This window comes from Marmota monax, unplaced genomic scaffold, assembly GCF_021218885.2.
Source record: "Marmota monax isolate L192 unplaced genomic scaffold, Marmota_monax_Labrador192_F-V1.1 WCK01_AAM20220418_F8-fsc00035, whole genome shotgun sequence".
NCBI lineage: Eukaryota > Metazoa > Chordata > Mammalia > Rodentia > Sciuridae > Marmota > Marmota monax.
This window is the reverse complement of record NW_026691961.1, coordinates 9,167,597-9,193,361: the sequence shown is the minus strand read 5'-3', so window position 1 is coordinate 9,193,361 and position 25,765 is coordinate 9,167,597. Positions and strand designations below refer to the sequence as shown.

The 25,765-nt window shown below is 48.2% G+C and overlaps 1 protein-coding gene across 5 annotated transcripts in view; it reads left to right on the top strand.

Moving 5' to 3' along the window:
• Positions 1-25,765, top strand: part of Abca3 (ATP binding cassette subfamily A member 3) — a 49,766-nt gene that overhangs the window by 11,831 nt on the left and 12,170 nt on the right. For all 5 annotated transcript variants that reach the window (XM_046442949.2, XM_046442929.2, XM_058579099.1 and 2 more), the window contains 14 exons: positions 90-255; positions 2,797-3,056; positions 5,786-5,902; positions 6,173-6,293; positions 10,981-11,154; positions 14,149-14,330; positions 16,297-16,440; positions 16,867-16,996; positions 17,636-17,790; positions 18,051-18,206; positions 18,379-18,589; positions 19,777-19,927; positions 21,849-21,947; positions 25,389-25,575. In XM_046442949.2, coding sequence (XP_046298905.1) covers positions 90-255; positions 2,797-3,056; positions 5,786-5,902; positions 6,173-6,293; positions 10,981-11,154; positions 14,149-14,330; positions 16,297-16,440; positions 16,867-16,996; positions 17,636-17,790; positions 18,051-18,206; positions 18,379-18,589; positions 19,777-19,927; positions 21,849-21,947; positions 25,389-25,575 — 2,253 coding nt within the window. The remainder of the gene's footprint in view (positions 1-89; positions 256-2,796; positions 3,057-5,785; positions 5,903-6,172; positions 6,294-10,980; positions 11,155-14,148; positions 14,331-16,296; positions 16,441-16,866; positions 16,997-17,635; positions 17,791-18,050; positions 18,207-18,378; positions 18,590-19,776; positions 19,928-21,848; positions 21,948-25,388; positions 25,576-25,765) is intronic.

The window sequence follows — 25,765 nt, the reverse complement described above, 5'->3', positions numbered from 1 at the left end:
TGATAAGAGGCTCAGGAACTCACCCTCATTGGCCTAAAGTATCTGTTCCTATCTCTGCAGAACGGTTGGTGTTCTCTTTGTTTCTGCAGGTGAAATATCACCTACGCTTCAGCTACACACGAAGGAATTACATGTGGACCCAAACTGGCAACTTCTTCCTGAAAGAGACAGAGGGCTGGCACACCACTTCCCTTTTTCCACTTTTCCCAAACCCAGGACCAAGGGAACCTGCATTCCCTGATGGTGGGGAACCTGGTGAGAAGCACTTTTAGGGGCCACATTACCAGCCCTGAGCTGCTAACTGTAATGACAATTACATGGGGGTAAACCTACCTCTTATCTCTCTGCAGAAATACTTCTAAGGAATGTTAATCTTCTTGTTTGTAAGAGGAGAAAATAAATACCCAGTAAAACTGGCTTCTGAAAGGCTGAAATAAGCTGTGGAAAGAGCCAGGGCTCTCTCCCATATCCCAAAAGACCTGTGCCCTTGAATGAAGCATTTATGTCTCAGTTTTTAAGAAACTGCAGTATGAATTGGCTCTGTAAGGCTTGGTTTTACAGGTCCCTTCCCTTCCTGGCCTTCTCTGCAGTCTGTAGGCTTTTGGAGGTCTCCAGACCATGGCTTCATTGAATCTGTGACTTGTATAAAAGCTGGATCCAAGCTGCTCCGACTCCCGCCCAGTGCATGTTGTGGTCTGTACCATGTGGCTTTGGCCGGCAGCTGAGAATGTTTGCCTCCACTGGAACCAAGGAGTGGCTGAGACCCAGGACCCAGGGTTAGATGTAGCCCTCAGGCCAAGACTGACTAAATGTTCTGGGTGGAGATCCAAGGGTTCTGAAGAACACAGTCATCCACAGCACCAGGCAGCCAGGATCTTCCCATGTGCAGCAGCATTTAGAGACCCCTGTTGCTGGTGTCAGGGCCCATCCAGAGGTTAATGCCCAGGGCAAGATTTTAAATCCAGAAGAGAAACTTAGATGGGCAAGGCAAGGTGTAGAGTGTGAGGGGCCCCAGAATGGGACCCTAGCCATGTTACCAAACCTGAGGCTCAGGAGAGACTCACTCTCAGCACTAGTAATGCTGGCTGCTGAGTCCCAGATGCTGGGTTGGAATGCCTTAATCTCTTCCTTCTTGTCAGGGATAAATTCCAAGCCTGGAAGCAATAGAAAAGTATATCTGAGGCAAGGACGGACAGATTGCAGTCTGTACAAACTCAAAGTTTACCAACAAAGAAAAAGTCCTAATACTGATTCTAAAAGCAAATAGGAGACTGGGGAAAACCTCTCTGGCAGATGACAAAGGTCAGATGTCCTCTTTTAGAAAAGGACTCATACAGATTATTTAGAATAACACAAAAGCCCCAAGAGATGGTTGGCAAGGGTGTGACTGTGGTATGTGGCAGGTCAATTCTAGCTGTTTCCACCCCAGATAGATGTCCATGCCTCAGACCCACTAATACCCCTGATGAGAATTCAGCTCTCAGAATAATCTGAAAGGAGAAAAAATACACACACCCCAAGATGTTCACCATATCTTTGTCTAAGGTCATAAACATTTCCACAACAGGAAAATGAATGGTCATACAGGAGATGGCTTCATGCCTCAGAATATTGAGCTTATAGGTCATACAGGTTATGGCAATGAGAACATAGCTGTTTGTTGCCATCTCCCAGGAGAACAGCACGTGAGCAAGTAGCAGACAGGGATTTGTGGGGGAGATGGTGAGATGTCATGAAAAACACAACTGAAGCCAAAGTGCCCAAGGCCCCACGCTCAGCTCTACCTGTCCCCAGTGGTGTGACTCCGAGGGCTTCAGTGTTTCCATCTTTCTAATGGGGATATCACCACTGCCCTGAAGTTTTTTTGTGAACATGAGAATTAAACCCCGACCCAGTACTATCCTTGGCACACCTTCAGTGACTAATTGAATGTGTACTACTAGTGCACTGTAAAATCTGGGAGAGACAGAAGGACATGTCCACTTGGTAACCCTGAGTTGGGGGCGCAGTGGCATGTTGCTTTTGCTTTTTTTATGTGGTACTGGGGATAGAACCACCCTTCCAAAGCCACACACTCGGCCCTTTTTATTTTATTTTGAGACAGAGCCTCGCTAAGTTGCTGAGGCTGGCCTCGAGCTTAGAATCCTCTAGTCTCAGCCTTCCAAGTCACCAAACCCCTCTCTTCTGATTCTACCTCTGCAATGAAAGGTCTCAGCCACTTGCCACCTAGAGTCATGGTTGGGTGCCAGGGCTGTCAGCTTCTTTCTCTTGGCTGACAGGCTGGCTGCTGGGGTGACATTCAGAACCAGTCCTCTCACCAGATGAGGGAAACACTTTCCTGATCTTCAGACTTTCTTGTTGTCCCTATCTCCCCTAGCCTAATTCTTGGTATGTTCTTTCCTAGCGTATGTTTTACCTAACTTTTGTTTAGAATCGCATCAGACCCTATTGGGGTATTCAGGCTCTCCAGGCAAGTTCATATCCAGGGTGATTTAAAAATGTGATCATATTTGTAATCTTTAAGTGTGTCACATTAATTAAGATGTGGAAGTGACAGTGACCTTGCTTCTCTCCGCTGCTATCAGCATGGGCTCATTCTCTGCCTTCTTTCATGGGGCCACTGTACAGTGCCAGGCGCCACCAGGGCCCCAAGCAAGAGGTTGTTAAGTTGCTCTGTTGCCTCCTGCACCCCTTCTTCTGGAGGCACCAGGGCTAACCCTGGGGCTAACCCTTCTGAGCTCACAGCTCCCGAGCAGGCAGCACCTGTGACATGTTGTCTTTGGCTTCTGTGCTCAGGATACATCCGCGAAGGCTTCTTGGCAGTGCAGCACGCCGTGGACAAGGCCATCATGTACTACCACGCCAATGCCTCTGCGCATCAGCTGTTCCAGAAACTCACTGTGGTCGCCAAGAGATTCCCGTTTCCACCATTCATCTCAGACCCCTTCCTTGTTGCCATCCAGTACCAGCTGCCCCTGCTGCTCATGTTGAGCTTCACCTACACCTCCCTCTCCATCATCCGGGCTGTAGTGCAGGAGAAAGAGAGAAGACTAAAGGTAACTCTGTGCATGGCTTTGTAACATCCTTCCACATTGATCCTGGGGGCCGGGCCACCATGTGGTATGTCCAGGGCTCCTTCAAAAGAACTGGCCTTATTTTGAGGCTACCCTGCTCTTTGCCAGGGCTCCTTCCCATGGCTGGAAACACAAGAGTCCGGGCAGAGGGTGGATGCCCTCTGTGGCTCCAGCCTGTCTTGGCTTCTTTAAAATCAAGCTGGTATGCCTGGATTCTTAAAACCCTCTGAAAAGGGGGCACGGTGGTGAAGGCCAATAATCCCAGCAACTCAGGAAACTGAGGCTGGATGATCACAAGTTCAGGCTAGCCTCAGCAACTTAGTGAGACCCTGTCTCACAATAAGAAATGAAAAGTGCTGGGATGTAGTTCAGTGGTAGAGCACTTGCCTAGATGTGCAAGGACCCGTGTGTAAACCCCAGTACTGGAAAGAAAGAAAACTCCTATGAAGCATGGTAGTTTACATGCAGAACACCACTCATGAAGGTGGTCCTGGAGCTGCATTGTCCAGGTCTGGAGCCTCAAGCCCCAGAGGACTTCAAACACTCATAGTGCTCCTGGTCACAACTGAGATGCGCCAGAAGTATAAAGGGCCACCAGATTTGAAGACAGCACAGAAAGGATTATAAGCTGTCTCACTAGTAATTTTTATATTGCTTGTGTTTCAAAGACAATACTTTGAATATATTGGATTAAGTAGAACACAATTGAAATTAACATTACTCATCTCTCTTGATGTTTTTAATGTAGCTACTATAAAATTTTCATTCTGTGCTGGATGGTGCAGCTCTAGGGATTGAATCAACAGGGAGAGAAAATGCTTAAATATAGAGCCAAACAGGAAGATGATCAGCATTGCATGTAGATCACAGACAGGCACAGTCACTGGTAGTTAGTCACAATAATGGAAGTGTCACTGTGATGTCACAACCTGACTTGATGAGGAAGAGCCGCAGGAACAGTCACTTCTAGAGTCATACACTGACACTGCCATCACCCAGGACTTTCTGCATGCAGTTCCTCCCCTAGGAGTGTCCTTAGGGCTGGTGGAAGACACTTAGAATGTTCTCAAGGGTTCCAAGCCTGTGGTTGTTGGAGGTTTTAAACTGCCACAGATGAGAGGCTGGGAAACCCCCGAGGGGGGCAGTGACCTGCTTGGGTGCCTTAAATAACTTTAATAAAAACAGTGGAGGTAGCTGGAAGTGAACTACAAAATGATTCAGAGAGAATGAACATACACACACATTTGTAGATAAAACAAATAAGAAAAGTGTTGCCTGATTATTGAGTCAAGGGCATTGATTTTTCTGAAGGTTTAAAATTGTGCATAAGAAAAGGCTGGAGGGCTGGGGCTGTGGCTCAGTGTACAGCACTTGCCTGGCATGTGTGAGGCAATGGGTTCGATTCTTAGCACCACATATAAAAATGAATAAAATAAAGTCCATTGGCAACTAATAAATAAATAAATAAATAAATATAAATAATTTTATGAAAAAGGGGTTGGAAAATCAGCAGCCTGGCCTCATGCCTGGCATGTAAGTCACTTAATCAGTCCTGGCCCCACCGTCCCATCCAGTGCTATGAAGTGGAGCCATCCACCATGATGGACATGTCCTTTATCTGCTGACCACTACATTTGCCATGAAATACTTGAAATAAACTCAATTTTTAACTACTCAATTTTAGATGACTTTAGTTGAAAGAGCCACACGTGGCCCCAGCACACTCTGGATGACCAGAATTCCTGGGCAGTCTGGCCTGTGGAGGATCTGGGCTTCCTCACAGCTCCTCTTGATAGCTGAAAGGCAGGTGAGGAAGGAAGGTATAGTCAGAGCCAATGCCGATCATGGTGCCATCTTCCCTTCTAAAAGGAGGGGCCCTTCCCCAGGGAAGTTCTTGTTCCCCACTTTCAGAGCTTCAGGAGGTCAGGGAATATGTACCTGCAGCTTCTAGCATGTGTGCAGAGCCAGTCTGATATGAGGTGATGTTTCACAGTCTAGGGTGCTAATGTCAGTGTGGTCAGTGTGGTCAGTAGCTTGTAAAGTCTTTCTGCCAACCTGGGGAGGGGTCTGACTGAGCTGATGGTGGACCCCAGTACCAGCTGCACACCAACAGCTTCTAGGGAACAGGTTCCATGCAAGAAAAGAAAGCATTGCAGGAGTTTGGATTGCTCCACAGGACATGGGGCACCCTGCAGGACACTTGAGGGTTACCAGCTTAGTCATCATGTGTTGGAGGCTCACATCAGGCCCCCACAGAGACACAGGTAGAGAAGGGGTGTTCCAATAAGATGGAGCTCAGTGGGCCCAGTCAGGAAGATAGGGACAGATCTCTACCATAAGGAAAAGCCAGGTTGTTGCCAAGCAGAGGACAGCGGGACAGGCTGTGACGTTGGGAGAAAGGGACAGTTGATCCCAGTCAAGGACCAGGAATGGCTGTCCAGATGCAGTAGCGTATAAGACTGGAGAAAAGCAGGAGGGGCAGGACTTGTATACCTCAGGGCTGAGAGCTGTTGAGTAAGGGGGGACATGACTGTCAGACTTGGGCCTTCTACTCTCCAGGCCAGGGTGTGCTGCATGGTTCCTGCCTCTGGTCCCCAGCACAGGTGTCCTGGTCCTCTCTCTTGGTGGGTGGACACTGCACTGTGCACAGACATGCCAGAGTTCAGATGGTGGGCAGTAGGTTGCAGGCCTAACCACCCTTCTCTCTGTAGGAGTACATGCGCATGATGGGGCTGAGCAGCTGGCTGCACTGGAGCGCTTGGTTCCTCATGTTCTTCCTCTTCCTCCTCATCGTGGTCTCCTTCATGACCCTGCTCTTCTGCATCAAGGTGAGACTGATTTGATGGGAACCCTGATGTGAAGAGGGTGTAAAGACCCCTGCTCTTGGGCTGGCATCTACTCTGGGAGGATAGTGTCTCTTAGCCACTGACCTCACCCTGTCCCCAGGGGCAGGGTGGCAGCAGGGCTTCCTGCTTGCTGAGGTGAGGGCTCCTCCTGTCCTCAGTAGTGTCTCTCTGGCTGGGACCTTTAGGCTTCTCCTAGTCTACCTCTGCCTTTCTTGACCAACCCACATCTGGCCCTGGCGGCCTGTCCTGCAGGTGAAGAAGGACGTGGCAGTGCTCTCAAGCAGTGACCCCTCCCTGGTGCTGGCCTTCCTGCTGTGTTTTGCCATCTCCTCCATCTCCTTCAGCTTCATGGTCAGCACCTTCTTCAGCAAAGGTGAGTCATTTTTCTCCCCCAAAGGCAGAGGACCATGGGGGTAATCCAACTCTTGGGAAACTGAGCAGATTTATGCAAAGTTAAGGGGTTAAAGGTATTGAAGCAGGATGACCCAGAGACTGAGCTGCCAAAAGCGGGGATACCTGAAAGGCTAGGCTGGACTTAATGGGTTAGATCACTGAGGGACAGACTTATAGGAACTCAACAAAGGCCCCACCACAGAGCTTCATGGGACTTCCCCCAGGAAGGAGCTGGAAAAAGGACAGGAGACAGAGCACCTGGTGTGGGCCAGGCAGAAGGGTGAGAGAGGCTTAGAGTAAAGAGGAATTGGCAGAAGGCAAGTGTGGATGCCAAGTTGGATGCTAATAGGAGCCAAAAGCGAGGGCTAATCTATTCACCCACCTTACGATTGCAGCTACATTTGAGGTTATTTCTGCTGTCTGAATTCTTCATGTTCTATTCATCGTTTCTCTTTGCCACCTTCTGTTGGACTGAGAATTCCCTCTAGTTCTTCCACCTCTGATGGTTTGAAAATGTCAATTGCATTTCTCTTCTTTGGGTGATTATCCTGAGTGTTGAACTTAAATACTTACCTTTGAAATTTCCAGAAAGTTAAGTCAGTGTGTCTAGACTCCTCCCAGGTTTGCCTCACCTGTGCCACACAGAGTGTCACTGACAGTCCCTGAGCCTTCTACTGTGCCATCTGCTTCATCGTCACCGTCTGCTTCATCATCTAAGAACATAAGCAGTTGGTAGCTAATCTGCATTCATGTGCACGTTTCGTGTGTGCACTACTTTTGTGTGTGTGTGCTCTGCTCCTTTCAAGTTGTTGTAGGTTGACTTTTGTGCCTGAGTTGTCCTCTCTGTGGGGATCAGTGAGTGGCTAATTGTTTCTGGATGACTGGAGGTGGTGTTCTTTCACCTCACTTCTCAATGATATTTTAGCTGCATATTGAATTCTCCATGGCCAGAGTTTCTCTTGCACTGTGACATTGCTTCATTACTACCGATACCCGTGGTGTTGGCAAATGTCCACCAGCAGTTGAGGTGTGGTTTCCCTTTACTTTCGAGTGTTTTCCATATGAGGACTTGTCTTTCCCAGTTAATATCTTGTCACATTGGCTTCGTCATCCCTGTCATTCTCTTCCTCTAGACCTTTCTCCAGGCTTCTCAAACTGTCTGTATGTCTCTGAAATCTGAGTTCCATCTGAATTCCTGAGCATTCGCTTCTGAGTGCCTAACACCCTCTGTGTGTGTCTACAGCGTCTCTCATCTGTTGAGACTTATTCCATGACTATATTTATCTTTTATGAACTATCTAGTTGATTCTTGTACATATCTACTTGTTCTTGCTTCTTTATACATTTTCTTGGGGAAAATTTCTTTTTTCAACGGAAACATTTGTTCATCTACTCCTGAAAGTCCATGGCATTCTCATTTTGAAGTTTCCCTGTTCTGCTCACACCATTTCCCATGGACAGTTTTGAGGATACTCATAATCCTCCAATTTAGATCTCCAGCTTAGGCTTCTCTCCTGAAATTCAGACTCAAACCCAGAAGCTTCCTTCCTATTGGTGCTCAATATGTGCATCTTGGCCTGAATGTGTTCAAAACTGAGTTCCTGCCCTTGTCCTCAGAAACTCCTCCCTCTTCTCTGTAAGTGTCAACTCATCCTTCTGGCTGCTCAGCCTGGAGCCTGGGCATCACCCTCGACTCCTCCATTCTCCTACGTCCTGCTCTTCATCTAGTCACCAGGGAATCCCACCCGCTCCCTCTTCTCGAGGTGTCTGAGCTCCAGTCACACCACAGCTTCCTCACTGCACACTGGGGCCCCAGCCCTGTCCTCCCTGACCTGTTTATGGTGGTAACAGCCTCAAAGTGGTCCTTCTGCTTCCACCCTAGACCTGTGTAGCCAAGTGGGTGATGCAAGTCAGAGCTTGTGTCACTTCTGCTCAAAATGTCCCCAAGACCATGTCAAGCAGAAGAGCTGAAGCCCCTGCCGTGGCTGGCTGGGTCCTGCCCGGGTGGCCACAAGCTGACTCTCTGCTGCTCCATTCCCATTCATACAGTCCCTGTCTCACTCCATTCCTGGGGCTTTTGGTTCTGCCTAGGAAAGGGACTCTCAAAAGGTGGTTGCCTAGGGATCCCCAAGGAGCCTGAATAGTGGTCAGTACTTATTTACACAGATGCCTTTTCCACTACCTTGTCCTTGGTTGAGATAGTGCAAAGGCAACATGGGTAAAACCACTGGGCCCCAGGCTTGAATCTCCACAGTGCCGCTAGACCATGCTGGTCATTCACACACTCTCAGCAGACAGACAAACAAGAATGCCAGTTTCACTCAAGAACCTCCTTGGTGGAACAGATAAAATTATTAAAATTATTAATTTTATAAAATTATTAATTTTATTTTACTCCTGAATATACTTTTTTAGTATTCTAATGACAGAACAAGATGTACACATAAAGTACTAGTACTGCATACTGAGTAGGATTAACTGCAGGAGCAACGTGTACAGCTGTTTGAGTTGTCAGCTGAACTAGCCACTTTTTCATTTTTGCTTGAAGGAGTGGCTGTCAGATTATAGCTATTCACATGTAGGTATTTGATAGGCATTTTTTTTCAAATCTGAGCCCATCTCTTTTAAGGAATGTTTTATTACAGATCTGATGTCTGATGTCAAGATTTCAAGCAAAATGTAGAATTTTGCAAAGTCAATTCTAACACCACAAGCTTGACAGTTTCCCAGTAATTCAAGAGTTTTTTAATGAGGTTGGTGATATTAATGAATGCGATCTGCTTCAAAATTATATAATAAAATGTGTCAGTATTTGGAAGATCTGCATAATCCAATGAGCAATATTTTACAAACTGATGCAATATTTTACAGACACGCATCATGTTACAAAATCATGCAGGAGTAAAAATCCATTCAAAGTGCAAGGAAAGCCAGTGCCCTTTGGTGCAAGACAGTACAGCATGTTTGTTTGTTAGTTTGAATGCACGTGTGGTGTGGACTCAAATAAGAATATCTACAAGTGTCTGTAACTAATATAACACCCCTTGCTCTTCCGGCTGCTCATCTGCACTTTGAAAAAAAAAAAAAAAACAATGGACACAGAGGCAACCAAGAGCATCCATCTGTGAAGTCAGATATTGCAGATGTTGCACAAATGTGAAACAATGCTACTCACCAATTGTGGGAAACATGGTTGTGTTTCATTAAAAACTTCAATATATCATGAGTTCATTATTGTCAAATTTTTAAAAATTATTTTTTAGTTGTAGTTGGACACAATACCTTTATTTTATTTATATTTATGTGGTGCTGAGGATCAAACCTAGGGCCTCACACATGCTAGGCGAGCACTCTACCACTGAGCCACAACCCCAGCCCCTATTGTCAAATTTTTAAAAGCTTTAAATGTTCTTATATTACTTTATCATAGACTAAATATAAATAACCTTTAAAAAGAAAAAAAGCCTTGGACTGGGGTTGTGGTTTAGTAGTAGAACACTCTCCTGGCACATGTAAGGCCCTGGGTTGGATCCTCAGCACCACATATAAATAAATAAATAAAATAAAGTCATTGTGTCCATCTACAACTAAAGAAAAATATTTAAAAAGAAAAGAAAAGAAAAAGCCTTTGGTGTCTTAAATAATTTTTAAGGAGGTGCTAAGTGCAGTGGCCACAGCTGTAATCTCAGCAGCTCAGAAGGCTGAGGCAGGAGGATCTTGAGATCAAGACTAGCCTTAGCAACTCGTGAGGTCCTGAGCACCGCAGGGAGATCTGGCCTCAATAAAAACCCAAAAAAACAAGGTCTGGGGATGTGGCTTAATGGAAAAGTGCCCCTGGGTTTAATCCCTAGTACCACAAATACTACTACTGCTACTCCTAATTTTTTTTAATATTTATTTTTCAGTTGTAGTTGGACATAATACCTTTATTTCATTTATTTTTATGTGGTACTGAGGATTGAACCCAGTGCCTCACATGTGTGAGGCAAGCGCTCTGCCACTGAGCCACAACCCCAGCCCTCATACTCTTAATTTTTAAGGATGTGAAGATATAAAGATCACAGAGCCTGAGTGCCACAGGGTAGAGCAGTACCATGCTGTCCCCCTGCACCCCTGCCACCTGGCCACTTGCCTGTGCTGTTCCTCGCTCACTTGCGTGTTCCTCTCGAAGCCTCCCTCTTCTAGCTGGAACCTTGCCACTCTTCCCAGCCATGTCCCTGTTGAGCACTCTGCGCTTCTCTTCCCATTCCACGTGCCCTAGAATCAAGGCTTGGGAGGGGTGGGAGTTCACTCCATTTTGTGTGCAGCCTTCTCCCTGGTACCTGGAAGAGCATGTGGCACCTACCAGGTGGCATCTGATAGATGAATGAATGAACAAATGGGAGAGATTGGTCAGACAGGGCAAGAAGGGTCTCAAGTGGGAATCCAAGTTCAGCACTAGTAATTAACACGATGTGGTATGTCCAGGAGGTGACTGGGTGGAAGGCCCGCAGGAGGGGGCTGGAGACCCCAGGCAGGGTACTGTCCCAGGGGAACGGAAGAGGCTGCGATCCCTGGCCTGCAGCCCCAGCACTGGGACTTGGTTAGGGCCTAGGCTGGCCATGAACCCTGCTGCAGGCACAGCACCCTGGCAGGTTTGTACGCCCTGTGCTCTCCTCTCCCCACAGCTAACATGGCAGCAGCCATTGGCGGTTTCCTCTACTTCTTCACCTACATCCCCTACTTCTTTGTGGCTCCTCGGTACAACTGGATGACATTGACCCAGAAGCTCTTTTCCTGTCTCCTGTCCAATGTTGCCATGGCAATGGGAGCCCAGCTCATAGGAAAATTCGAAGCCAAAGGTGAGTATCAACCTCATCACAAGCTGCTCTAGCTGCCCAGGAAGCATCTCTCCAGAAGTACCCCCAGCTGTTAGACTAACCCCAAGCAATAAGCAGGCAGAGCAGCACACCAGAGCTAGGACTTCATGGCAGGTGCCTAGCTTGTCTGTCCTTCCTGGGGCTTCTGCATGTTGTTCTGGCTCTGCTGGAAGGAAAGAAGCATCTTGTACCTTCTGTAGGCTGCTGTGGCTCATGTAAGATGGTCTCGGCCCTGTCCCGTTTAGATGTTCTCTTTTAGGCCAAATGTTCTCATTTCTTCCAGCCACACATCTTGGTCTATTTGTGCTTCTATCACAGAATTCATGAGACTAGGTAATTTGTAAAGAAAAGAAACTTCCCACTGTTCTGGAAGCTGGGAAGTTCAAGACCGAAGCACTGGCAGTTTTGGTGTCCACTGAGGATCTAGTCTCTGCTTCCGGGATGGCACTTTGAATGCTGTTCCTCATGAAGAGAGCAAAAGAGTGAGGCCACTCTTGAAGGCCCTTTTTAAGACAGCATTTGTCCATTCATGAGGGCCATCTGAGGACTATTTCTAACACATGAACTTTTGGAGACACATTCAATCCGTAGCCCCTTGCAATTCCTAGCTGTCATAGTTTCCAAAGCTCTGGAACATTTAGTGTTGATTCATCTTTAATTAGAATATTTTTCTTTGGTTGGCAATGTCTTCCAGCACTTCAGCTTTTAAATATATATGTTGATGTTTAATGGTGCTTAATGGTGCTGATAAAATGTAGACTTCATAAATGAGCAGACCCTTCTAGGGCTCAAATACTTTATATATATATATATATATATATATATATATATATATATATATATATATACATACATACATACATATATATACACACACACATATATATATGTATATATATATATATGTGTATGTATGTATTTTAGTTGTAGTTGGACACAATACTTTTATTTTATTTGTTTATTTTTATGTGGTGCTAAGGATCAAACCCAGGACCTCGCATGTGTTAGGCAAGCGCTTTACCACTGAGCCACAAGCCCAGCCCCTCAAATACTTTTTTTTAATATATATTTTTTTAGTTGTAGATGGATGCAATACCTTTTATTTTATTTGCTTATTTTTATGTGGTGCCAGAGATCAAACCCAGTGCCTCATGCATGCTAGGCAAGCACTCTATCACTGAGCCACAACCCCGGTCCCCTCAAATACTTTTTTTTTAATATTTATATTTTAGTTGTAGTTGGACACAATACCTTTATTTTATTTCTTTATTTTATGTGGTGCTGAGGATAGAACCTAGGGCCTTGCACATGCTAGGCAAGTGCTCTACCATGAGTCACAGCCCCAGCGCCCCCTAAAATACTTTTTAAGAGACCGTTTCTGGCAGGATTGGTGGTGCATGCGTATGATCCCAGTTACTGGGAAGACAGGAGGATTGTAAGTTTGAGGCCAGCCTGGGCAACTTAGTGAGAACCTGTGTAAAAATTAAAATTTTAAAAAGGCCAGAGATGTAGCTAAGTGCTGCCAAGCAAGGCCTTAGGTTCAATTCCTGCTACTGCAAAATAAACAACTAAGTAAATGGCCATTCTAAAGAGGAATCTAACTATATGGCACCTCTATAGTTCTATACTAAATATTTCTTTCTTTTTTTAAGAGAAAGAGAGAGAATTTTTTAATATTTATTTTTTAGTTTTCACTGGACAGAACATCTTTATTTTATTTTTATGTGGTGCTGAGGATCAAACCCAGCGCCCTGCGCATGCCAGGCGAGCGCGCTACCGCTTGAGCCACATCCCCAGCCCTATACTAAATATTTCTTAAAGCTGCTAAGTCTCCAGCTATTTGAAAGTGAGCATTCATCAGGGCTAGAGAGTAATCATATCAGTCTGGGGCCTGTGGGCCAAGAGGAGATGGCCAGAGACTCAGGTCCCCAGTATGTGTAGACTGTGATGTGGGCTAATTGTGAGCTCCACTAAATAGAGCTTCATATATGCCTGAGGCCTCTGCCTCTCAGGTTTTTTTTTTGTTTGTTTGTTTGTTTGTTTTTTTTTTTTGTGTGTGTGTGTGTGTGGTGTGTGTTTGGGTATTAGGAATTGAACCCAGGAGTGCTTAGTCACTGAGCCACATCCCTAGCCCTATTTTGTATTTTATTTAGAGACAAGGTCTCACTGAGTTGCTTAACACATTGATTTTGCTGAGGCTGTCTTTGAACTCATGATCCTCCTGCCTCAGCCTCCTGAGCTTCTGGGATTATAGGCATGAGCCACCACAGCCAGCCTCAGCCTTTTTAAAATTTCTTTCATTTTGATATAGGCTCTTGCTAAGTTGCTTATAGCCTTGCTGAGTTGCTGACTTTGAATTTGTGATCCTCCTGCCTCAGCCTCCCAAGCTGCTGGGATTATAGGCCTACAGCACCACACCCAGCAGGTCTCTGAGTTTCAAAACAGACTAAAATGCATCTTGGTTCACACTGATCTTCCCCAAATTGTGTGTGTGTGTGTGTGTGTGCACGCGCACGCACATGCATGTTTTTTTGGGGGGGCGGGGATACTAGGGATTGAACTCAGAGGCACTTGACCACTGAGCCACATCTCCAGCCCCTTTTTTATATTTTATTTAGAGACAGGGTCTCACTGAGTTGCTTAGGGCCTTGCTAAGTTGCTGAGGCTGGCTTTGAACTCACAATCCTTCTGCCTCAGCCTCTGGAGCCACTGGGATTACAGGCGTGCACCACTGCGCCAAGTCCGTACATGCATTTTTACACGTCACCAAGTTAAGCACAAGCCCATCTAGTTTGTTTATGAGCTTACTTCTGGTGCTGTAACTTGCTGCAGTTGCCTTAAAGATTTGAGGGAAGTTATCAGATTTGTTATGAAGCTGGGAAGGGAAGCATACACAATGAAGCCATCAGGGTCCCTGGAGTCCTGGGCTCTCCCAGCTTGCCCACTTTGGGGCCATTTTCCTGGTTTGTCCTCCAGGCATGGGCATCCAGTGGCGAGACCTCCTGAGTCCTGTCAATGTGGATGATGACTTCTGCTTTGGGCAAGTGCTGGGGATGCTGCTGCTGGACTCTGTGCTCTATGGCCTGGTGACCTGGTATGTGGAGGCTGTCTTCCCTGGCCAGTTCGGTGTGCCCCAGCCCTGGTACTTCTTTCTCATGGTGAGTACTGATGCCCCTGCCCTTTGAGTGGCTACCTCTGTTAGGGGGTGTAGATGTCACTTCCATGGAATAGAGAACCTGCCCTGTATATGGTGAGCTGTGGGTTGTGAGGGCCTTTGGGGTTGGTTCAGAGAGAGAAGAAGGCCCGCTCCCACCCAGGGTCAGAGCTGAGGGGACCAGTACAGCCCACCGGCCTCCACTCGCCTCCACTTGCTTCCTGGATCATAAAAAGATATTGTTTTAGGTTTTCTGCCTACAAAATATACAGCTTTTTGTACAAATGTTCAACTGAGGCATGTATAGCACTTCCCACTGTGACTCTCTAGCTGTGGCTCTTCAGGCTTGTCCTGTGCCCATATTGTCACATGGCACATGCAGAGGAACATGAGATGTAGCTACATTTGCTTCATGATCATATTTTTTTTTAAAGAGAGAGAGAATTTTAATATTTATTTTTTAGTTTTCGGCGGACACAACATCTTTGTTTGTATGTGGTGCTGAGGATCGAACCCGGGCCGCACGCATGCCAGGCGAGTGTGCTACCGCTTGAGCCACAACCCCAGCCCTCATGATCATATTTTAAAGTGCTTAAAACTTGCTTTTTTTTAACCTAACAGCACACCTTGGTATCTTCTTTTTTGATATTTTTTTTAGTTGTGTATGGACACAATATCTTTATTTTGTTTTTTATGTGGTGCCAGGATCAAACCCAGTGCCTCACACATGCTAGGCAAGCAATGTACTACTGAGCCACAACTTGGCCTCACATCTTGATATCTTAAACACATATATTTGTGTGTCTGCTTTGCTTATACACATAGCTTTAGAACTTTAGATTTTTTTTTTTTTGGTACCAGGGATTGAACCCAGAGATGCTTAACCACTGAGTCACATCCCCAGCCTGGTTTATATTTTATTTAGAGATAGGGTCTTGCTAAATTGCTGAGGCTAGTTTAGAACTTGCAATCCTCCTGCTTCAGCCTCCTGAGCCACTGGGATTACTGGCATGCGCCACTGAGTCTGGCAGCTTTACATCTTTATGTACACATATTTATAAGTTTTATTTATTTACGAATACTTGATGCTTGAGCATATACCTCTCTATGAGTTCACCTGTAGTGATCATACAGGACCCCAGTGTGTGAATCTACCAGCAGGCACTTAACCAGCTCCCAGGGATGGTTAGTTAGGGCACTTCTTTTTTCATTTTTTGGTTCAACATTTACCAAGCATCTACTCCTGTATCTCATCAGCTCTAAGGTAACAATGGGTGGGCAGAAGCAATGGTTACTTGTCTATTCCCATGGAAGAGAAATATTGCCCCTTGAACTCTGGCATTGTACCCTTAGATGCAGTTTGATTTCAGAGTCACACTAAGTATATGAAAAGCATGTCTTTTAGCACCAGTAGGTTGTGGCACTCCTGGGAATGCACTGGAAACAAAGCTGACAGCTGACAAGTCACCACCCCTAAGCACACCCTGCACACTGTCTTGCTGGCGTGAGGCTGCCCTAGAGCAGAGCACGCGAGGGCTATGGCTCTATGCCGAGCCCCTCCTCAGAGCTGAGTGAGGGGGAAGATGCTTCTGGGGCCCCTCTTGCTGTTGGTTGTGTGGTGTGAACTTGTGGGTAGCTAGGCTGGGAAGCAATCCCTGTGGGCTGGCTGGGCTGGAGCCTTCCACAGCCTCTCTTCATGTTGACCTCAGAGCAGGCAAGTTCCTTTTCCTTTCTCCCTTCTGAGTTGGCATTCACAATAAGCCTGTGAATTACCACTCTGTCCCCAAGCAGAGGCTCACAGCCTCGCCGGGGAACTCCAAGTCAGGAGCTGTCGCGCGCTGTGTTCCTTGGAAGAATAAGACTTAGGTCACATTGCTGTGTGTGTTTAGTGTGTTATGGAGATTGCTTTATTGGTCAGAAACAAAAGGAATGGACATGAACAACTCTGACACCGTCTGCCTCCATCCTAGCCCTCCTACTGGTGTGGGAACCCGAGGACAGTTGTTGGGAAAGAAGAAGAAGACAGTGACCCTGAGAAAGCTCTCAGAACCGAGTACTTTGAAGCTGAGCCCGAGGACTTGGTGGCAGGGATCAAGATCAAGCATCTGTCCAAGGTGCCACCTCCCTGTGTGGACAGAAGGGGAAGGCGGGGGCAGGCTGGACAGCAGCAGGGGAGGAGGGCAGGGGTCCTTCAGCTGTTCCTGATGCACTCTCCAGGTCACAGACCACCCTCCCTATTGGATTCAGTACCCAGCATGGGGTCAAACTCAGGGTGACTTCAGCAAACATATAGTCCTGGCTCTGCCTCTTGCCAGTACCCCAGAGTGTGCTCTGCTTTGCTGTCCAGGCTTCCAGGGCCTCTGGATCTCCTTACGGAGAAGAGACACGGAGGAGGACATGTGGGGGTGGGGCAGGGGACTTTTTTCCTTGGCACACTACAGTGTCGACCTTGGTGTCCTGGGACATGGGACTGCATTCCAGAGGGAGAGGGAGGCCCCAAGGACCACAGGAAGTCCAGAGCAGCCCTCTGCAAATCCCAGGTGTTCCAAGTGGGGAATAAGGACAAGACAGCTGTCAGGGACCTGAACCTGAACTTGTATGAGGGGCAGATCACCGTCCTGCTGGGCCACAACGGTGCAGGGAAGACCACCACCCTTGCCATGCTCACAGGTGAGGGGCAGCTGCATGCCACCTGCAACCAGCAGGCCCTCCCCATAGCACTGCTCCACACCAGCCCTCACCCCCTCATGCAGCCTTCAGTCCTTCCCCAGCCACAGGGAATCCCAATAGTCCTCAGCCCAGAGGGACGTGGGGGGAGCTGTCTAGTCACCCCTGACCTCCTCTCAGCCTGTCTGTGAATGCCCAAGCCCTGTGGGAACAGTGAGAACAAGGCTTCTCAAGTCACACAGGAGCAGGCACACCCCATATCATATTATCCCAAGCTCGTCCTGAAAGACCAGCCCTTTGTCCTCTCTAAGCACCCAGACGCCTGTCAGAGGCACAGGCAGTATCTGTGGGGCCTCGTGAGTGTGAAGGACTTGGCACTACCTGTACTTGTGCATGCAAGTGCATGTTTGTCATCCTTGAGTAGCTGCAGCACCCTGTGGCAGGGCCACGGCCCCATCCCTCCTCTGTCTCTTACCCAGACAGATTCAGCACAACACAGTGGGGGGCAGGCATTTCTTTCACAAGGGCAGGGTCCTTTGTAAAATGGAAGGAACCAGGTGACCAAGGTGGAGGGGGTCATCATGTCTCAGGCTGATGAGCAACATTTTCATGCGGAATTCGGGGGTCTTTGGTTGGCCCCAGGACTCTTTCCCCCTACTAGTGGACGTGCATATATTAGTGGGTATGAAATTTCCCAAGACATGGTTCAAATCCGGAAGAGTTTGGGCCTGTGCCCCCAGCACGACATTCTTTTTGACAACCTGACGGTGGTGGAACATCTCTACTTCTATGCGCAGGTGAGCTTATGGGTGACGGGGACATGAGGGTGCTAGGTGCTCTGCTGCTGATGTGTGGGTTCCAAGCTTGTCTGTGTGTCACTAGCCTCCTGGCAAGGCAAAGTCTGTTTCTAGGAGGTGCTCTGTAAAAACCAGAGTAAGGCAGTGGGCAAGCAGAGTGCTGCAACTGCAGGAGATGTATCTCTGGCCAGGAAGCTTTCCAGATGGGATTGGGTAACTTCTGCAGCACAGGTCTCATCTCTTGTCCCCTGCCATTTCAGTTGAAAGGCCTGTCTCAGCAGAAGTGCCCTGAGGAAGTCAAGCAGATGCTGCACATCCTCAATCTGGAGGACAAACACAACTCACGGTGCAAGTTCCTGAGTGGGGGCATGAAACGCAAGCTGTCCATCGGCATCGCCCTCATAGCAGGCTCCAAGGTACAGGGCATTGGGGCCCAGCTTCCACCAGCACAGTGGACAGACACAGGGCAGCAGGCCCAGAGGCCTCAGGCTCTGGAACTTGAACCAGCTCTGCAAATCCCTGGACTCCAGCTGTGGGATCCCACCACACAGGTCTCCCATTGTCACCAGGTTGTGCCTGTGCCCCCAGGTGCTGATGCTGGACGAGCCCACCTCAGGCATGGATGCCATCTCCAGGAGGGCCATCTGGGACCTTCTTCAGCAGCAGAAGAGTGACCGTACCATCCTCCTGACCACCCACTTCATGGACGAGGCTGACCTACTGGGGGACCGCATTGCCATCATGGCCAAGGGGGAGCTGCAGTGCTGTGGGTCATCACTGTTCCTCAAGCAGAAATATGGTGAGCAGTAGGTGGGGGTACCCAGTCTCAATCCCAGGATAGAGGTCAGCACCACTGTCTGCTGTGCCAAGAGGCACTACCCACTGTTAGCCTTTGGGAGGGGCCCTAAGACCAGCAGAGAGAGGCCTCCTCTCAACTTTGGTCACCCCAGTGGAGGGGCCTATGAGAATGAGGGAGGAGAGTGAGGCAGATTGCCTTGAGTGGTTGGGCTCCAGTTCATCTACAAGTAGGATGCCAAGGGGAAGTAGCATGTTGTCTGACATTACAGTTCCCAGAAAGGGCATGGCTTGTGGCACAGCCCAGACCAGTGGGTGAAGGTTTGGGTCAGGATCCAGGCCCCTTACTTTGCGGGGTGATTGTGGCCTCCCTTCTGGTTCAAGATGGCGCCATGTCCAGCCTCCCCCACACCAGGACACAAGACCACCCCTCCCTTCAATTTACAACTCACTTCTACTGGCCTACCCATGGCCAGCACACAGCCCTCTGTGGCTAATACAGGCTGGAAGGGAAGCTGGAGTGGACACCTTCATGCTGGGTGGCAGCATACCCAGCAAAAATACAGGAGTTTCCTTTTCAAGAAGTGGGGCCGGTCTTGGGGGACCAGGAGCCATTTCTGGTTTGATAGTTTCGCCTGCTACTTCCTGCCTGGTGCCTAGTCAGCTGAGCCATTGCTCTTCCTGGGCCCAGTGTCCTTATGTCTGAGGAGGGACAAGGAAGTCCCATTTTCTGCCAAGCAACACTGGGCAAGAGTTGAGTAGGGATCTGAATGTGGCAGTATAGCCTGCAGCCCCTGCTGCTGCTCCTGCCGAGTCTTCTGTGAGCTTTGCAGTAATGTTCTAAATAAATCCCACAGGGCAGATGCCCTCGACACCCAGGCTCTTGCTCAGGTGGGTCTCTGTCTTGTAGCTGTACCCTCAGAAAGGCTCTAGCTTCCAGCAGGTACTCCTGGCTGCATTCAACATCCCAGGTCCCCCAGCTACTCTCCCCAGCAAGGGTGTGGGAAGCAAGGTCCCAGGACATACAGGGGAGCCCTGAGATGCTGTTCTGGCTCAGTTGCCTCTTTCTGCTCTGGCTCTCCAGCCTCTTTCCCATGAGCCTGCCTGGCGTGAACCTAAGAGTCCACAGCAAGGGCAGGAAGTGCAGTATGGAGACAGTCACATTTCTCACACTCAGCTCATGTGTTTCAGGTGCTGGCTATCACATGACGCTGGTAAAGGAGCCACACTGCAACCCTGAAGGCATCTCCCAGCTGGTGCACCACCATGTCCCCAATGCCACACTGGAAAGCAGTGTTGGGGCTGAGCTGTCCTTTATACTTCCCAAGGAGAGCACGCACAGGTATGCGTCCTAGAAATATGGGCACATGGTATGCCTCTCAGGGGAAGTGCACTGGTGCAGAGCTAAGAAGGGAGCCAGAAAGCTCCATGCTCAGAATTGCCCACTGTCCCTCTCTGGCTCAACCAATGGCCATCTCCCAGCCCCTGGCCTGTGGACAGTCAGCCCACGTGGAACCTGCTCACCTGCATTTCAGGTGCCAGGCTTCCTGGGTGGAGCTGAGGAGGAAGTGGTGCTTGGTGCCTGCCTCCTGTTCATACCCAGCCCGTGGCTCCATCCTAACATAGGGTTCAACATGTGCAGCAGCAGCAGTGCTCAGATACATCATGGTGCTGAGAATGTGCATTTGCACACAAGTTACAAATGTACATAACTTCTCTGTCTCAAAATGTGAGGCCTGGGCACCCGCCATGGCACTGTCACCAAGGGCAGATCTACCAGGGCCAGGGGAGAAAGCCAAGCTTTTCATTCACACTTGGTACTGGAATGGGTGGGTGGGTGAGTAGGTAGGTAGATTTTTTTATCAATGGGACATAGATTTTATTGTACACTTAGTCGTAGATGTCTCTGTTAACTTTGAAAGTGAATGATTCCCTTCATCAGTACAGTTTTGCAGAGAAAATGCAGGGGCAACAGGATATAGTTCAACAGAGAACCTTGATAACAAAAAGGCTTGGAATTATTCCTGGGGGACTGCACTCATAGGTTTCAAGGCTGCACAAGGTCCCCTTTCTCTTAGCCCCCTGGGATAACACTAGCAAGAGAGTGTTTTCTTCTGCAGCTGGATTGACTCCCAGGCCAAAGGGTCCCACAGAGGCAAGGGGGGAGGCCTGGAGGAAGGCTTGACACAGGTGGGTGGGCTGGTCAGCAGAGGAGTGGACAGGAGTCCAGGGGACTCCTTGCATCAGCAGATATCACAGGTCTGGGGACATCAGCCAAGCCACCCACACCAAGTAAAAGACTTCTCTGAATAATGTCTGCCCAGAGTGGACTCAAAGGGATGTGGCTACACATTCTGGTCAACTGCCATTTTGCTGCCTCCCCCTCCCCAGGGCCCCTGCCACCATCTTGTGACCTGGGCAGGATTTATATCTTTTGGGTATAGTTTAGGGGCTTGAACCCAGGGTTTCATGCATGTGAGGCAAGCACTGTACCACTGAGCCACATCTCCAGCCCAGGGTCTATATCTTAAAAGTACAATTCATCATGCTATATGTTTGATTAAGTAATGTGAGTTGTTTGATGCTGTGCTGGGGACAGAACCCAAGGCCTCACACATGCTAAGCAAGCATTCCATCACTGAGCTGCACATGGATCATTTGCTTTTATAGCTGCATGATGCTCCACGACTTGGGTTGATAATCTAACATGTGCTTCATCATCATGCACTCATGTTGTTCTCCAAAATATATGCTAAGAATCATCCTCCTAGAAAACACTTGTCCAGATCTCCAATGATTGTCCCACATCCCCCCACCCAGTAGTGGGGTAGTTATTACCAATTTCCTTTTGGAAAGGAGTTGACTTTGCTTCCCCAGAAGCAGGATGGGGAGTGCATTTTATGTCTCCGATGCAGCACTTTTGTTTTTCTTTGCAGTGCTGGGGATGGAACCTGGGCTCTCAGGCAGGTCTCGCACATGCTCTTCCACTGAGCTGCACCCCAGCCCTACAGCTGCAGCTTTGAGTAGAATTTTTTCCCCAATATTTTTGTGTTGAATGATGAAGAAGCACATAGCCAACTGATTCACCTCTCTGAGGTTCCTGTCAGTAGGAGGTGAAATATTTCTAGGCCTGGTGGCTTTAAGAATTGCCTCAGCTGGGTGCCCCCTTGCCCCTCCCCCATCCTACCTGGAGGCAATTATATTGGAAAGAATTGCCTAGGAAGTCTCTGAGGAGCATCTCATCACTCTGGGTCTTTTTTCAGGTTTGAAAGTCTTTTCACTAAACTGGAAAATAAGCAGAAGGAATTGGGCATCGCCAGCTTCGGGGCCTCTGTCACCACCATGGAGGAAGTCTTCCTTCGGTCAGTAAGCACATGCTCCAGGTCTGGCACTGGGAGTGAGTTGGTTAAGGGACCTACATAAGGCAGTCAGTTTGATTCTGCTCTGGAGCCTGGCCCCTGAGTTTAGATGTGACTGACGTCAACTGAAGCAGAGAAGCTGCGGCTGATTCTGGAAGAACTGTTTGAACTTCTCCAGGGTCCCTCCCAGGAGACCACCCACACAGGGTCAGGCGTCAGGGAAGTGTGTAGCTGCTGATGTCTTCTGGCTCAGGTCCTCCAGGATGCCTGGGTCTGCACCAAGCACCTGAGGTTTAGCTTTCAGACCCTCAGAACTGTGGGTGAGCAGCAAACCACTGACATTTATCAGACATTTGATTGACAGGATTTTGCTAAATTGCCCAAGCTGACCTCAGACTCCTGCCTCAGCCTCCCAAATAACTGGGATTACAGGTGTACATTCCTATGCCCAACTTGTCAGACTTTTCTTGAATGCTTGTATGGCAGATATAGTGCTAAAAACTCAAAATAAAAACACGAGTCCATTTTCCTCCTTGAGGAGCCCATGGCCTAGAAGAGGCAACAGAATAAGTGACCATAAATTGAGGCCACATGAGGAATGCTCTGTGAACATCTCTACTGGGAGGTGGGGGAAGCCACAAAGGCCAGCATGGCCTCAGGGAAACCAGTGGGGAGAGGAGGTTCAGGAACTTGTGTACCCAGGAGCAGACGTCTGAATCAGGGCAGGTGACGGGGTAGGAAGGAAGAGGTTGCTCGCTAAACTGAGTCCAACACCGCAGAGCAACTCTCCACGAGTCTTGGTGGATAAAGAAACCACAGACCAGCCTGGCACTGGCTGCACCTGGCGGTCAGGGACTGGGTTGCTCTCAGCAGCCACTTGTCTTGGCTTTCCTTTCTGGCCCAATTCACTCTGTCTCCTTGCTCACGTTCAACACATGACCCCACTTGTTCTCCCGCCATGTCCTCATGCCTCAGTTCCAGACCCCCATCCTTGACAGTGGTCTCTCTGAGCCCCTAGTTTCAGGAGAAAAACAAGCAGAGGCTCTGCCCAGCATGCCCAAGACCCTCTGGTAGCCAGAGAGGCAGGCAGGCCACCTAGCCACTCAGGAGGTAGATGTAAAGGTTTCTATTCAAAGGGAATACTAGAGAGGTAGCCACAGGTATCTCTAACTTGAATCTGTGATGGGAGTCTGAAAAGACAAATGGACCTGGGACAATTGATGTAGCGGAGAGGCCTTTCCAAAAAAACTGAGTCCAAGTCCTTAGGGCCAGCTTGGGAGAAGGAAAGCAGGTGGGCAGGTCTATGTAAAGATTTCCAGAAGATGGCAGAAATAAGCTTAGAAATAGGCCACACCAGAAAGCACCTCTTACCAGGCAGAGTGGCACACACCTGTAATCCCAGCAGCTTGGCAGGCTGGGCAGGAGGATCACAAGTTCAAAGCCAGCCTCAGCAATGTAGCAAGACTCTAAGCAACTTAGTGAGACCCCCATCTAAAAATAAAAATAATAATAAACAGGCTGGGAATGTGGCTTGGTGGTTAAGCACCCCTGGGTTCAATCCCTAGTACCAAAAAAAAAAAAAAAAAAGTACCTCTTGTGCTCAGCAGTTTCAGTTGTATTTTCTGATCCAGGGAGCTGCTAGAGGGGATTTGTGTGTGTGTGTGTGTTTAAAATATATATATATTTAGTTGTAGGTGAACACAATACCTTTATATACCTTTATTTTATTTATTTTTAAACAGTTTTTTCTAGTTGTAGATGGACACAATATCTTTATTTTACTTACTTATTTTTTTATGTGGTGCTGAAGATCGAATTCAGTGCCTCATGCGTGCTAGGTGAGCGCTCTACCGGGCTATAACCCTAGCCCTCGAGGATTTGTTTTTAAATAACAACAGCTTTATGAAAATATAATTTACATAATATTTTAAAAGTTCACATTTTTGGCCTGGTGATACAGGGCTCTTACTGTATTCACAGTTTTGCAGTCATCACTATAATCAACTTGAAAACGTTTTTGTCATCCTCTACCCTGCAAAAATCCATATCTATTAGCAGTTGCTCCCCCACCCCCACCCCTGGAAAACAGTTCTGTTTTCTTTCTTTCTGGATTTGCCTGTTATGGGCATTTTATATAAATTTCACCATATAGCATGTGATGTTTTTTGTCTCATCTTTCAATTAGCACATTGCTTCAAGGTCCATCCATGCTGTGGCCCATGTCAGAATGTCACTCCCTTTTTTGGTGCACAATGCTCCATCACACGGACAGACCAGGTGTTGTTGGCCTATGTGTCCATTGAGGGACACGTAGGTGGTGTCAGCCTCTGACTTTAGGAATCATGTGGCTGTGAACGTGTTGTACATGAGTTCATGTTCTTACTCCTCGTGGGCACATACCTAGGAGTGTGTGGTCATGTCTTGTTCCTCCATCCTGACGAGCATCAGTCCTTATTGAGAGCACTGCTGTCAGAAGCACTGAACCAGAACATCCACCAGCTTCTTCAGCTTGTCCGTTCATTCATTCATCCCTGTGCCCATTCATCCTTCCATCTGTACCCAGCTGAGCAAGGCCCAGGTGGGGCACTGCCCCTGAGAAGCATCCAGGCTCATGGGGAGACTGACCAAAGAACATTCCTAGCCAGACCCTAATGGGGATGGCACCCATGAAAGCACTGATACCAAGGATCCTGACAGCTGGGATAAGGGGGCTCTCAGGCTCCAGTGTGGCCCAGCACAGCCTGACCTGGGGTTGGCCCTCCTAGAGCACAGTTGTCCATCTCCCAGTCTCCCTGGGCAGTGAGTGCCCCTGGCTGCCTTGCCACAGTCCAGTGCTAGCTGCGTGATGGGCCCTCCCCAGGGCCACTCTCACTCCCCAAGCCCCTTCTATCCTCTTGAAAACCCTGGTTATAGATGCTAACTCTGGGCAGTCACAATGGCACACACTTGTAATCCCAGCAGGTCAGAAGGTTGGGGCAGGATGATCTCAAGTTCAAGGCCAGTCTGGGCAACTTAGTGACACTCTGTATCAAAAATAAAATTTTTTTAAGGGCTATAGGCATATCTTAGTGGTAGAGTGCCTCTGGGTTCAATCCCCAGTACTGCAGTCAATCAATCAATACATACATACATACATACTAATTAAATAAATAAATGCTAATTCTGGGCAGTGAGGCTGGAGAACAGGGGCCTATGGGAAGGAACTTCTTTGGCTGCATACAGATGATGGTCTGGAGATATTTCTTGATGAATCAGTGAATGAATTCCAGAGATATGAAATGATGGATGAATGAGTCAATGAACAAGCGAATGAATCTGAGATTGTTTTGCTTCAAAGCCTCTGACGGTGGCCCTCTTTCCTTGGCCCTTCCCTCGGTAGAACAGAAGTTTTTCTCCCCTACCCTAAAGCTGGATTGTGACCCAGGCCTATGTGTTCTGGCACAGGGTTGGAAAGTTGGTAGACACCAGCATGGACATCCAAGCCATCCAGCTCCCTGCCCTGCAGTACCAGCACGAGAGGCGGGCGAGCGACTGGGCTGTGGACAGCAATCTGTGCGGAGTGATGGACCCGACTGACGGCATTGGCACCCTCATCGAGGAGGAGTACACTGTGGTCAAGCTCAACACTGGGGTGAGCGCCCTGGGCTGGGGCCATGTACTAGCCATCATGGGACAGTTGGAAGTCCCCTGGGCCCCTTGTTACGGTCATTGTCACAGGAGGGTCCTCAATGGCAGGTATAGGCTTCATGAAGGCCAGTGGAGGACAGAGGGCAGATCATGGCTTGGCAGGGAGAAGGGCAACTGGGAGCATTTTAATGGAG